Consider the following 14130-nt stretch of genomic DNA (forward strand, 5'->3'; position numbering starts at 1 on the left):
TGGATCTTGTCTTCATAGTTTGATCATGATGGTTTTTCTCTTTTGCATGAAGCAAGGACTCTCACCTCCAATATTTCTCACATTCTTGCTGAAGAAGGGGTCTCAATGCACAATCACCCTGGTGATCTCAAATGAACCACACAAAGACTTTCTTTGATCTCTCATCATGAGGCCCAGGTTTCTGGGGCTTAGGCACCTGAGGGCTTAAGGACTGGCTGATGGAACCACCGCCCCCCCCCCCCCCACCCCGACCCCTGCCCCACCCAATGAATGAAAACTCAGCAGACACTTTAATTAAATTCAAATTCACGGTCCACTCTGACTCCAAAAAAGTGGTTTGAGGCTTTCAGAGAAGGCTCACATGATAAGACCAGAGTATGGGAGGGGACAACTCAGGGTTAAAAGACCAGAAGGAAGCAGCAGCTGCTCAGAGCTGGGCAGTCTTCCTGGAGAGATGGTCCTGTTCTTGCTCCTGGTGGCCCTTCTTCTGTCCCCTACTGGGGAGGCAGGTGAGTGACGGTCCCACCCTCAGAGGCCCAGTCCCACCCCACATGGATGGACCTGCTTAGAAAATACACTCATGCACAGCCTGGGTCTGGTCCATCTAAGAAAATTTCTGAACTCAGGGAAACCGTGATCCCATCTCCCCTCTTCAAACTTTGGCTCCATGAGCACAGCGGGCAAGCTGGAATCTTTCTTTCAGGGAAGATCATCGGGGGCCATGAGGCCAAGCCACACTCCCGTCCCTACATGGCATTTCTTCGGTTCAAGATTTCAGGGAAACCTCACATGTGTGGGGGTTTCCTTGTGCGTGAGGACTTCGTGCTGACAGCAGCTCACTGCCTGGGAAGGTGAGGAGCAGGGCCTGGGCCTCCATACCGCTGTTGAGCTTCCCAGGGAACCCTCTTAGGAGCTGCAGACCTGTGCACCCAGGTAACAGAGGAAGCTATTCAGAGGACAGGTGAGCACTGGGGAGAGAGGGACAGGTCAATGTCAGTCGCGCATGGAGGGAAGGGACAATCAAACCTGGAACATAAAGAAACCAAGGTTGTGGCCTGGAGCCCACAGTGCACATGTGAGAAATTCCTGTTTTCCTTCGAGACAGTCAAGCTTGTGCAGGACTGAACACCCTCCGTGGACTACAGGAAGTGCCACCCTGCCCAGGCTGCCAGGGAGCAGACAGTTTAGAGACGCTCAGCCCCAGGGCCCATCACCTAGAATTTCGCCACACCCTCCCCCTGCCCCGCCCCAAGTTTTGCTCTGTCCCAAGCTGAGCTCTTTCCTCCGAGCTCCTGGACCATTTCTCCTGTGACACCCCCCCTCCTCTGCTCTCTGTGCAGCTCAATTGATGTCACCCTGGGGGCCCACAACATCAGAGAGCAAGAGAGGACCCAGCAGGTCATCCCCGTGAGGAGAGCCTTCCCGCACCCACATTATAATGATAAAACTTTTGTCAACGACATCATGTTACTGCAGGTGGGACATGTGGCTGCACTGACTCCGGGACCCTTCCATCCAGGGCCCTGCATCCCCCATGACCTCATTGCTGACCCTCCTCCTGTATGACCCCTTCTGTGGTCCCAGGGCTGTGAGGAGGCAACCCCATGACTGTCCTGCAGTCTCTGTGGGCCATCAGTAGGTGAGAATGCTTGTCCTCTACCTTCAGCTGACTAGGAAGGCTGACATGACGGATGCAGTGAGCCCCATCAGTCTGCCCAGGAGCTTCGAGAAGCCGAAGCCAGGGATGATGTGCAGTGTGGCCGGCTGGGGGCGACTGGATGTAGATATACCCCCTGCAGACAAACTACAGGAGGTAGATCTTGAAGTCCAAAAGGATGAGAAATGCATTGCTCGCTTCAAAGACTACATCCCCATCATGCAGATATGTGCTGGAGATCCAAACAAGAGGAAGAGTTCTTTCTCGGTGAGATCCCCAGTGTTATCCGTGTAAAACCCTGGGCCCAGCTGAGCTGTGAGGACGGGGGGCTGTGGGAATGAACCCCGTCCCTGTGTCCGCAGCCTGTCCTCCTATCTGGTCTCTGTCCTGTGTCCCTGGGGGGTGAGCACTGCTTCACAGTCACAAATGGGTAGAGGCTTCCTGCAGGTGGAGCAGCAGGATTGTCAATGCTAGGATGAAACCTCGGGACCAACAGGACCCTGAAGTCAGCCAGGAGCCCTAACAGAGACCACCCACCCCAGGGTGGGAGGGAGACTAGGCCTGAAGAAGCAGGGCTCAGCCCTTGCTCTCTCTGCCCGCAGGGTGACTCCGGGGGCCCGCTCGTGTGTGACGGTGTGGCCCAGGGCATTGTGTCCTATGGAGACGTGTATGGTACGCCTCCAAATGTCTATACCAGAGTCTCCAGCTTTCTGACCTGGATCCAAAAAACAATGAGACAGTACAAACAGCAGGGATCAGCCTGAGGTGCCCCCGGGATGGACCCGTCCATCTTCCCGGGGATTGGAGGCATTGGTCAAAGTGTGTGGAGGAAGGCTGTATGGAACTTAATAAACTTTCATCTCTTGAGCAGAAATCACTGACTCCTCCTTTATTCACATATTCGTTAGGTACCTACTATATCAGAGAACCATCTCTTCCCATTTCTGATCTGTCACCAGCTGGCCCCCACCCCAGCCCATACACCGCGCCTCCCAGCCCCACCTTCCATCTCTGGAATAAAAACACCTGCTGTACTGACAGCCCGCTCCCTCAGTCATGTGTCCCCAGGGCCAGCTCCCCTCCCGGCTGCCCGTGAGCTCCAGCAGAGAAGGGAGACCCCTCTCACGAGTACAGGGCCCTCTTGATTCTGACCCTCGTGTCTCATCCTTACGCCCTCCTCCTCGTCCACACCGACTCCCCTCCCCCACATCCCAGTGCCCAGAGGGCAACAGAAGAGAATCCAGCTTTGGAAAGAGGGCCACCTGAGAAGCTCTGGGGTTGAGGGGGGCACTTGTCCACCCTAACAGAAGTGGGGGAGGTTTACAAAGATGTGGCTCACCCCATGAGTGTTCCCTCCCTGCATCAGAGGAGACAGAGATCAGAAGCCTGAGAAAGTTTCAGGAGGGCTTCAGGATGCCGAGGGCCTGCTTCAGTGCCTGTCACAGCGCTGTCTTAGAGTCCTGGGTCCAGGGTTCTGTGCAGCCTCTGGTGTCCTGAGGGCACATCCTCCTTTAGCCCCAAATGACCTTGAGGGAGCTCTTCCACCTTGGGCTGAGCCAGCCTCTCCCACCTCCATCATTCCTGCATGAGTGTATATTTATCTCTAAAGGAAAGTCATTGTTAAAAATTTTTCGATTCAAGGTATCCTAATGTTTCAAAGGTGCCCCATATCCAATAGCTTATTGAATAATTTTTTCTCTTCTATTTTTCAATAATCTCTGAATTTCATGTAAGAATCTATTCAGGAAAGTAATTTCATTTTTAAAACATGCAGCTTAGAGATGACTGGGCTCAAGAGAAGTGGTTTGCTGGAAGTTTGCATGGTGAGTGAACTTAGACCATGGCAAAATATATTTTGCATGTAAAAACAACACAGATAATCATATGAAGATAGCTAAACACAGGACATCTAAGTAAGAAATTGAAAATTGCCTACCATTTCACCACCCGCAGATCATCACCATCAATGGTTAAGCCTGTGTCCTTCTGCTCTGTTGTTTATTCGTAAGATGCTCTTGCCAGAACTCACGGGGACTGGCTTGTTTAGAACTCCTCATGTGACCTTTTCCATTCCTCTTTCTCCTTTCTCATACTGGTGACAGTGTTGGAATCATCTGCACATGTTCAGGATGGCCTGGCCCAGAGACATCAGAGATGTGATTCTCTGGACTCTGGACAGAGAATATTAGTAGGGATGAATTATTAGGGTGATCAGCATCACTTATCTCATCGCCACACACCACTAACCAGATTTTTGGAGAGGAAGGCCTCCCACTCATAGGAACCCTGAGTTGGATGGGACAGCCCCCAACTCAGCTCAAGGGATGCTGGATACCTCAGCACAGAAGCCAGTCAGGTCACTGAATGCTGAAGGACCCGGTGATGGTTGCTTTTGGTCCAATGAGTATCAAGTCCAAGACTTTTGTTCAAGACTGTGGGATAAGAAAATTTCTGTCATAAATATTTACATTTGAAGAGCTGATTGTAAACACAACAAAAATGTGAGGCTGGAACCCTGGCAAGATAGGAAATGGGGTCGCTGTTTGGTTCCCTTGGTGAGCCCAGGTCTGTCTGCTCCCAAACCAAGCTCAGCCACCTCCTCACCCTTGGCAACAAGCAGATCCCTCATCGTGGTCCTCACCACTTGTCCTCTGGCCACCTAGTCTAGGCCCTCCTCTGCCTCCTGTCGGCTTCACAGGGGCAGCAGCTGAATCTCTCATATCCCTGGACCTCCCCTATTGAGTAATTGTTGATGATATTATCAGAATCATAAAAGCACCAAGAGTGGAGAAATGGAGATTCAATTACTGAGGGGCTCCTGGGGCTCCAGCTCCTCTTGGTGTGATAGGGAAGAACTTTGGTATTCTGTTAGTTAGTCACTAGTGGTGTATTGCCTATAACATTAATTATACGTGATAGCACACCTCTGGGAACACTGGCTCCCAGGTAACGAACGTTAAGCTAAAATACCTTTGTTTAGCTCAAAGGAAACAAGCCCACTGATGAAAGACTGCAGGACAGAAGAAATTAACACAACTGTCCTGAGGCTGACTGGAATCAGGAAATGTTTAACTTTACTCTGCTCCCTTCTACTATAAAAGTAGCCTAAATTCCAACTCAGTCTAGGTGGTTCTTTGAAACATGAATCCACCATCTTCTTGGTCTGCTAGCTTTCTGAATAAAGTTGCTATTCCTTCTTTTAGCAACTCATCTTGTGATTTATTGGCCTGTTGCTTAGCAAGTAGTATAAGCTCGAACTAGGTAATACTGGCTGCACCACAGGCGTCACTTTCTTATTCCTTCTGCTGAGTCTTTGTGTGCGAGTGGGGTGACGGTGTTATTCTCTCCTAATCCAGGGCAGAGAAGGTGGTCATCTGTGGCATGCTGACACCCGGCTGGGGGGAGCACACCTCTGGGAGGTCTGTGGGGGCCCTGAGCCTCTCCTCCTTCCTTCCCCTGGGCTTTTGTCTGGAAGGAAGAAACCCCAGCAGCTGTGAGCTAGAAAGACCTTTGGGAAGATGCAGCCCTTCCTGCTACTGATGGCCTTTCTGCTTCCTGGGCAGGGACTGGTGAGTGACTGCCCATTCCTAAGGGTGTAGCCCATCTCACTAAGCCTCTCGCAGTCCTGACCCTTCTGCACCCCTCCAGTTTCTGAACCAGGTCCCATTGCAATGAAGAACACAAGTTTGATGCCAGATAGACACTCAGCAAGGAGAGGTGGCAGGCAAGCAGGAAGATTGTCACTAAGATCTTCCATGGGTCTCAGCGTCTTTCTCACCACCAGAAAAATGGGTGCATTTGGTAGAGGATGTGAAGCTACAAAACACAAGTAAGTACAATCCTCACACCAGCCAGGAAAACAACTGAAACAAACCAACCACAGTATGGGAGTTTTCAGTGGACCCAGCTTATGCACCAGTGCCTTCCATCCCTCACTCCTGTCCAGGATAGGAGGCAGGTGTACAATTGATCGACGGTGCTAGATGACAAGCCCCCAGAGCTCTGCAGGTGTCTTGGCTCTTTCCCAGGCCCCGAGCAGCTCACTTTCTGCCCCACCTCCCCCACCTCTCAGGCCCTTAGTCCGCCACTGTCTGTGGCAGAGCCCTCCATCCCTCCCTATGACCTGAAATCCCAACAGCACCATCCCCAACAACCTCAGCCAAAAGCTAACAAAAGGCCACTAGCGCAGCCAAAGAACATCTTCTGAGGACATGAGGATTTTAGAAAACTCACCTCTATAAGTTCCTCGTGCAAACTCACATTAATTTCACAATATTCCTGAGAAAGCCCCCAGAAGCCCTGCACTCATGTCATTGAAAAGCACAAGACACAGTGTCACGCCCCCAGGGCTGTCTGTCACCCCAGTGTCCCCTCAGCTGCAGCCCTGCCCTGAGGTCGCCGCCCGTCCCGGCTCCTGGGCTGCATCTCCTGTGACCCCACGCTCCTCACACCCCTGCTCTGCTCTCTGCAGCTCAGTCAGCGGCACCCTGGGGCCACAGCGTCAAGGAGCAGGAGAGGGTGCCGCAGGGCCAAGTGATTTTTTCCATGGAGAAAGATGTGTCCTTACAGACACCATAGTGACATTTGCTTTCCTAAGCACCACTTATTTAGGAGGAAAAAAATAGTTTCCCACCACTCTCTGCCATAAAACTGCCTCATAAACCAAGTGCTCTATATTTGTGTAGAATGTCTCAATGTGTGCAGGGTCTCTGTCTTGTCATTGATGTCTCTATGGCGCCATCAGTACCACACTATCTTCATTACTATGACTTCATTTGCTAAAGCAAGAGCTCCCAATTTATTCTCATTCTTTATACCTGTCTTCTCCAATGTTGGCTACTCTTTTTCCACGTCTTTAGAACCAATAAAGTTCTGTGAAATACTTCCTGAGTGCAATGAATCTGTAGATCACTTTTTGGAGAATGAATACCTTAAAAATATTGTTCTTCCAAACAGGAACGTACAATATCTTTATGATTCATACTTAGTTATTTCACCATTTCCATGATTTTAATGTTTTTTTTTTTAAATTTCATTTTCTATTATTATATAGATAGAAAGATGATTAATGTTTGAGTAGATTTTGTGCCCAGAAAATTTGACAATTACTAATTGTAATAATTGATCTGCAATTTCCTGGCTATTCTTTTTGTATATTATATCTTAAATTGTCACAGTTTTATTTCCTCTTTCCCTATCTTATACCTTTTACTTCTACTGCCTGCTTAACTGTAGTGGCTAAAATCTCTAGTATATTATTGAAGAGAAATGATGATTATGGCTATCTGGGTGACCTTGTATTGTTTTGCTCTCGAATAAAAAACATCTGACATTTCATCATTTAAGTATATTGATTGGTGTGGGATTTTTGTAGCGATCATTTATCAGAATGAAGACCCTTTTTTCTTCTCCTATTTTGTAAAGAATTTGTTTAAATGAAGGATAGTGAGTTTTATAGATGCTTTCCCCCGCTTTAGTTGAATTATCAAATGGTGTTTGTTCTTTCATCAGTCAATGTGTTGTGTTATGACAGTTGTGTTTTGAATGAAAGCTGCTCATCCTCAGAAAAACCCAAATTAGAAATGATCTAATACTTTTGCTTATGGACTGATGGGATTGCATCAACACCGGAATAACATTAACCTGTAAAGTTCTCCTCCCATATTGTCATCACTGGGTTTGTCATCTAGGTTTTGAAGTCTCATAAGGGACATGGGTAGGATATACTTGCCAGCAGAAATTGTATACCATTCTTTAAATTGTTTTCAAAGATTTCCAGAGAATTCTTGTGAGCCTGTGGCTGTCCTTGATGGATTATTTTTGCAAACGGAATCAATTCATGTAATGTTTATAGGAAAATTCAAACTTCCTGAGTATGTTCCTTAAGTTATATTTTCTAGGGATTTGTAATTCCATGTAGATTTTCAAAATTGTTCACTTCCCTGTGACCTAGAGGTTAGCATAGAAAAGATTTGTGGAATGTATATATACAAACATATATCTCCCAGATAAAACTCTTCCTTCGTTCACCCACCCTGTGTCTACAATTTTCACTATCTCAATAGTGTCTTTAGTAATCAGAATTATCTTGATTCTTACATACCCAACACATTTTTAATGTAGATCAATTTATCCATCATTATTGATAGTCCTTTTTATATCTTGTATTAATTTGCTTTTCCAAGGCTAAATGTATAAAGAAATTCTCCTATATTCAAAGTTTTCATGTTTTACCTTTCAATTAGTTAGAGAAGTTAGAGAATTATTTAAGTGGTCAAGTTTGTTTCTATTCACACATAGCCAACAGATTTTACTATATTTTCATCATTACTTACCATTTTGAATTTCTTTTCTTTTGATTTCCATTCTGATTTTGCTTATGATTTACAGTGGACCCTTGAACAGGCCTCACAGTGCATGGTTACGAGCACATGTGGTGTGAGGAGACCCCTTGGCTCACTGTGACTTTCCAGCCTGAATCATTATTCTCCATCACATCAGTTCAGTTCAGTTCAGTCGCTCAGTCATGTCTGACTCTTTACGACCCCATGAACTGCAGCACGCCAGGCCTCCCTGTCCATCACCAACTCCTGGAGTTCACTCAAACCCATGTCCATTGAGTCGGTGATGCCATCTAACCATCTCATCCTCCATCGTCCCCTTCTCCTCCTGCCCTCAATCTTTCCCAGCATAAGGGCCTTTTCCAATGAGTCAGTTCTTTGCATCAGGTGGCCAAAGTATTGGAGTTTCAGCTTCAACGTCAGTCCTTCCAATGAACACCGAGGACAGATCTCCATTAGGATGGACTGGTTGGATCTCCTTGCAGTCCAAGGGACTCTCAAGAGTCTTCTCCAACACCACAGTTCAAAAACATCAATTCTTCTGTGCTCAGCTTTCTTTATAGTCCAACTGTCACATCCATACATGATTACTGGAAAAAGCATAGCCTTGACTAGACGACCTTTGTTGGCAAAGTAATGTCTCTACTTTTTAATATGCTTTCTAGGTTGGTCATATCTTTCCTTCCAAGGAGTAAGGGTCTTTTAATTTCATGGCTGCACTCACCGTCTGCAGTGATTTTGGAGCCCAGAAAAATAAAGTCAGCCACTGTTTCCACTGTTTCCCCATCTATTTGCCATGAAGTGATGGCAAATATCTACTGACCATCAACTCTTTTTAACTAAGATGTTGTTACTTTTCAAGAGGCTTGGGATCAAGATGTTTAGAAACAACAATTTTTTCAATTCCATGCCTTTCCACATTTGCATGGTGCAGATATGTCCTCCATTGTGTGTCTCCATCCCACAGGCTCTTCTTCCATGACTGCAATATCTCACCTCCTGCTGGGAGGTGGGGTCTAGGGCCCTTCCTTTTTAATCTGGTGAAAGTTCTTGCTCTTGATTGCCCCAAGCAGTAGTTATAGTAGGATGGATGTCATATGACATCAAACTCTAGGTAATGAAAAGAACACAGCTTCTAGATGGTTCACTTTTTAGGAGATGCTCACTCTGGGGGAGCCAGGCACTGTATTTGGATGGAGCCAAAGAATCCCATGAAGTGAGACGACATGAGGGGCCCCCGTGGCAAGAAACCAATATGCCCAGAGGACAGCCAGCAGCAACCACTGGGCAAGTGTGAGGGAGCCTTCAAGTGATTCAGCTTCTGGGCTGCAGGCTTCCCTGACACCAATGGGAGCAGAGGGGTGCTGCCCACATTGTACCATGAGCAAATTGCAGATTCATGGGTCAAGCAATGTTGGTGTTATTTTAAATCACTAGTCATTTAGTAACTGGAATAAACTCTGTTAAGCATCACTTTCACACCATTTTAGCCATCCCACACCCTTACTCTCACTGTTCTTGTCTGATCATGATGTCTGATCTTGTCTGATCTTGCCTTCCACTAGAGGCAATAGAGCTTATCTTCAGTGTTTCCAACAGTCTCTCACACAAAGAGACCCAAGACACAATCACTGTGATGATCTAAAGAGAACCACAGAAATGAAGACTTTCTTTGATCTATCATCATGAGGCCCAGGTTTCTGGGGCTCAGGGACCAGAGATCTGCTGATGCAGTATCCCTCCCACCCCACAGATAAGAACTTATCAGAGGCTTTCGTTAACTTCTTACTCCACTGAGACCCCAACACTTGATCAAACAGTGGTGTGACACTTTCTGGGAAGCCTCCTGTGATAACAGCCACCACAGCAGAGGAGACACTCAGGGTTAAAAGACCAGAAGGAAGCAGCAGCTGTTCAGATCTGATCAGCCTTCCTGGAGAGATGGTCCTGTTCTTGCTCCTGGCGGTCCTTCTTCTGTTCCCCACTGGGGAGGCAGGTAAGTGATGGTCCCACCCTCAGAGGCCCAGACCCACACCACATGGAGAGACCTATTTATGCTACACTCATACACACTCTGGCCCTGGTCCATGTCAGGAAATTTCTGAACTCAGGTTGAATTTTCTCAAAGACCAGCAACCTTGGTCTGATCTCCCCTCTTCAGCCTTCGCCTCCATGAGCACAGCGGGCAGTCTGTTATCTTTCTTTCAGGGAAAATCATCGGGGGCCATGAGGCCAAGCCACACTCCCATCCCTACATGGCATTTGTTGAATACCAGGTTTCAGAAGACATTTTCTTCTGTGGGGGTTTCCTCGTGTGTGAGGACTTTGTGCTGACAGCAGCTCACTGCTTGGGAAGGTGAGGAGCAGTGTGCAGGCCCCCACCTTCTGTTGACCCCTCGCAGGGAACGTAGGAAGCTTTTCAAAGGCCAGGTGAGCTTTAGGGGAGAGGGCCGAGTGCATGCCAGTGGCACATGAGGAGAAGCAACTGATCAGACCTGGAATGGAAGGAAGCCAAGGTTGTGCTTTGCAGCCCAGGGTGCACGTGTGAGAAATTCATGTTTCCCTAGAGACCGACAAGCTTGTATAAGACTGAACACCCTCCGTGGACTCCAGGAACTGCCATCCTGTTTCAGCTGCCAGCAAGCAGACTGCTCAAAGATGCTCAGCCCCAGAGCCCATCGCCTAGAATTTTCTCCCCTCCAGTCCCGCCCTGTCTTAAGCTGTGCTCTTTCCTACTGGCCTCTGGACCATTTCTCCTGTGACATATGCTCCCTCTCTGCTCTCTGTGCAGCTCAATCAATGTTACCCTGGGGGCCCACAACATCAGGGAGCAAGAGAGGACCCAGCAGGTCATCCCCGTGAGGAGAGCCATGCTGCATCCATGGTATAATGATAAGACTTGGGCCAACGACATCATGTTACTGCAGGTGGGACCCGTGGCTGCACTGACTCCGGGACCCTTCCATCCAGGGCCCTGCATCCCCCATGACCTCATTCCTGACCCTCCTCCTGTGCCACCCTCCGTGGTCCCAGGGCTGTGAGGAGGCAACCCCATGACTGTCGTGCAGCCTCTGTGGGCCATCAGTAGGTGAGAATGCTTGTCCTCTACCTTCAGCTGGCTTGGAAGGCTGACATGACGGATGCAGCGAGCCCCATCAATCTGCCCAGGCGCTGGCAGAAGGTGAAGCCAGGGAAGATGTGCAGTGTGGCCGGCTGGGGGCAACTGGAGGTAGATATGCCCTCTGCAGACAAACTACAGGAGGTGGACCTTGAAGTCCAAAGTGAGGAGAAATGTATCGCTCGCTTCAGAAACTACAACCCCATCACACAGATATGTGCTGGAGATCCAAACAAGAGGAAGAATTTTTTCTCGGTGAGATCCCCAGTGTTGTCCATGCAAAACCCTGGGCCCAGCTGAGCTGTGAAGGTGGGGGGCTGTGGGAACGAACCCCGTCCCTGTGTCCGCAGCCTGTCCTCCTATCTGGTCTCTGTCCTGTGTCCCTGGGGGGTGAACACTGCCCCACAGTCATATATGGGCAGTGACTTCCTGCAGAAAGACCAGCGGGGTTGTCAAACCCAAGATGAAACCTCAGGAACAACAAGACCCTGATATCAGCCAGGACCCCTAACAAAGACCACCCACCCCAGGGTGGCAGGGAGACTAGACCTGAGGAAGGTGAGCTCAGCCCTTGCTCTCTCTGCCCACAGGGTGACTCTGGGGGCCCGCTCGTGTGTGATGGTGTGGCCCAGGGCATTGTGTCCTATGGAAGAGATGATGGGACAACTCCAGATGTCTACACCAGAATCTCCAGCTTTCTGCCCTGGATCCAGACAACAATGAGACAGTACAAACGTCAGGGATCAGCCTGAGGTGTCCTTGGGATAGACCCCTCCATCTTCCCTGGGACTGAAAGTGTGTGGTCAAAGTGTGTGGAGGAAGGTTGCCTGGAACTTATTAAACATTCATCTCTTGAGCAGAAATCACTGATTCCTCCTTTATTCACGTATTCGTTAGCCACCTTCTCTGTCAGGGAAACATGTGTTCACATTTCTGATCTGTCAGAGGCTTCCCCCGCCACAGCACATACACTGCTCCTCCCACCCCCACCTCCCATCTCTGGAATAAAAATACCTGCTGTACCGACAGCCAGCTCCCTCCAGTCATATGTCCCTAGTGCCAACCCCCCTCAGGCTGCCTGTGAGCTCCATCAGAGAAGGAAGACCCCTCCTCAGGACTATAGGTCCCTCTTGATTCCTACCCTAGTGTCTCATCCATATGCCCTCCTCCTCGTCAACACCTACTTCCCTCCCCCACATCCCAGTGCCCAGGGGGCAACAGAAGAGAATCCAGACTTGGAAAGAGGATCACCTGAGAAGCTCTGGGGTTGAGGGGGGCACTTGTCTACCCTAACAGAAGTGGGGAGATTTACCAAGGTGTGGCTCACCCCATGAGTGTTCCCTCCCCGCGTCAGAGGAGACAGAGGTCAGAAGCCTGAGAAAGTTTCAGGAGGGCTTCAGTGTTCCCAAGCTCAGCTCACGTGTCTGTCACAGCGCTGTCTTGGAGTCCTGGGCCCAGGGCTCTGTGCAGCCTCTGGTGTCCTGAGGGCTCACCCTCCTTCAGCCCCAAATGACCTTGAGGAAGCTCTTCCACCTTGGGCTGAGCCAGCCTGTCCCATTTCCATCATTCCCACATGTATGTATGTTTCTATAAAGGAAAGTAATAGTAACAAAAATTTTTAGATTCAAGGTATCCTAACATTTCAAAGGTGGCCCATACCCAATAGCTTATTGAATAATTTTTTCTCTTCTATTTTTCAATAATCTTTCAATTTTCATGTAAGAATCTATTCAGGAAAGTAATCTCATTTTAAAAACATGCAGCTTAGAGAAGACTGGGCTAAAGCGAAGTGATTTGCTGGATGTTTGCATGGTGAGTGAACTTCGACCATGGCAAAATGTATTTTGCATGTAAAAACAACACATATAATTATATAGTAAGTGAGTGTTAGTTGCTCAGTCGTGACCGACTCTTTGCGACCCCATGGAGTGCAACCCCGTGGAGTGTGACCCCATGGAGTGCAACCCCACCAGGCTCCTCTGTCCATGAGATTTTCCAGGCAAGGATACTGGAATGGGTTGCCATTTCCTTCTCCAGGGTATCTTCCCAACCCAGATATCGAACCCTGGTCTCTTGCACTTCAGGCAGATTCCTTACCAACTGAGCTACAAGGGAAAAGATAGCTAAATACAGGACATATAAGTAAGAAATTTAAAATTGCCTACAATTTCACCACCCTCAGATCATCATCATCAATGGTTAAGCATATTTCCTTCTGCTCTGTTTATTCATAAGATGCTCTTGCTACAACTCGCTGGGACTTGGCTTGTTTAGAACTCCTCATTCCATCCTTTCCATTCCTCTTTCTTCTGTCTCATACTGGTGACAGTGCTGGAATCATCTGCACATGTTCAGCATGACCTGGCCCAGAGACACCAGAGACATGGTTCACTTGTCTCTGGACTGAGAATATTAGCGGAGAATAATTATTAGGGTGATCACCATCACTTATCTCATCACCGCACACCAGTAACCAGCATTTCTGGACAGAGAGGCCCTCCTCCCCCTCACAGGAACCCTGATTTGGAGGGAGAGCACCCAACTCAGCTCAAGGGATGCTGGATACCTCAGCACAAGCCAAGCCAGTCAGGTCACTGAATGCTGAAGGACCCGGTGATGGTGGTTTTTGTCCAATGAGTATCAAGTCCAAGACTTTTGTTCAACATTGTGGGATAAGAAAATTTCTGTCACAGAGTATTTACATTTGAAGAGCCAATTGTAAACACAACAAAAGTGTGAGACTGGAACCCTGGCAAGATAGGAAATGGGGTCGCTGTTTGGTTCCCTTGGTGAGCCCAGGTCTGTCTGCTCCCAAACCAAGCTCAGCCGCTTCCTCACCCTTGGCAACAAGCAGATCCCTCATCGTGGTCCTCACCACTTGTCCTCTGGCCACCTAGTCTAGGCCCTCCTCTGCCTCCTGTCAGCTTCACAGGGGCAGCAGCTGAATCTCTCATATCCCTGGACCTCCCCTATTGAGTAATTGTTGATGATATTATCAGTATCATAAAAGGACC

The 14130-nt window shown here is 48.4% G+C and overlaps 2 protein-coding genes across 2 annotated transcripts; both read left to right on the top strand.

Annotated features, from left to right (window-relative positions):
• The first annotated feature begins 406 nt into the window (after nt 1-406).
• Nucleotides 407-2520, top strand: LOC133068410 (mast cell protease 3-like). The gene is made up of 5 exons (XM_061159646.1): nt 407-509; nt 704-851; nt 1341-1476; nt 1667-1924; nt 2260-2520. Exons 1-5 carry the CDS (start codon nt 455-457, stop codon nt 2419-2421), a joined length of 759 nt encoding a protein of 252 aa, XP_061015629.1. The 5' UTR covers nt 407-454; the 3' UTR covers nt 2422-2520.
• A 7419-nt stretch (nt 2521-9939) lies between these two features.
• On the top strand, nt 9940-11944 carry LOC133068411 (mast cell protease 1A-like). Its single transcript, XM_061159647.1, has 5 exons — nt 9940-9994; nt 10207-10354; nt 10790-10925; nt 11114-11371; nt 11707-11944. Exons 1-5 carry the CDS (start codon nt 9940-9942, stop codon nt 11866-11868), a joined length of 759 nt encoding a protein of 252 aa, XP_061015630.1. The 3' UTR covers nt 11869-11944.
• Nucleotides 11945-14130: the final 2186 nt, after the last annotated feature.

The sequence above is a fragment of the Dama dama genome, chromosome 13 (genome assembly GCF_033118175.1).
Source record: "Dama dama isolate Ldn47 chromosome 13, ASM3311817v1, whole genome shotgun sequence".
NCBI classification, from domain to species: Eukaryota; Metazoa; Chordata; class Mammalia; order Artiodactyla; family Cervidae; genus Dama; species Dama dama.

Excerpts from the sequence above, each read along its gene's own strand:
- LOC133068410 (XM_061159646.1), top strand. The coding sequence starts at position 455 with ATGGTCCTGTTCTTGCTCCTGGTGGCCCTTCTTCTGTCCCCTACTGGG. Across the intron at positions 852-1,340 it reads GCAGCTCACTGCCTGGGAAG|CTCAATTGATGTCACCCTGG; the intron begins GTGAGGAGCAGG and ends CTCTCTGTGCAG. Across the intron at positions 1,925-2,259 it reads AGAGGAAGAGTTCTTTCTCG|GGTGACTCCGGGGGCCCGCT; the intron begins GTGAGATCCCCA and ends CTCTGCCCGCAG.
- LOC133068411 (XM_061159647.1), top strand. The coding sequence starts at position 9,940 with ATGGTCCTGTTCTTGCTCCTGGCGGTCCTTCTTCTGTTCCCCACTGGG. Across the intron at positions 10,355-10,789 it reads GCAGCTCACTGCTTGGGAAG|CTCAATCAATGTTACCCTGG; the intron begins GTGAGGAGCAGT and ends CTCTCTGTGCAG. Across the intron at positions 11,372-11,706 it reads AGAGGAAGAATTTTTTCTCG|GGTGACTCTGGGGGCCCGCT; the intron begins GTGAGATCCCCA and ends CTCTGCCCACAG.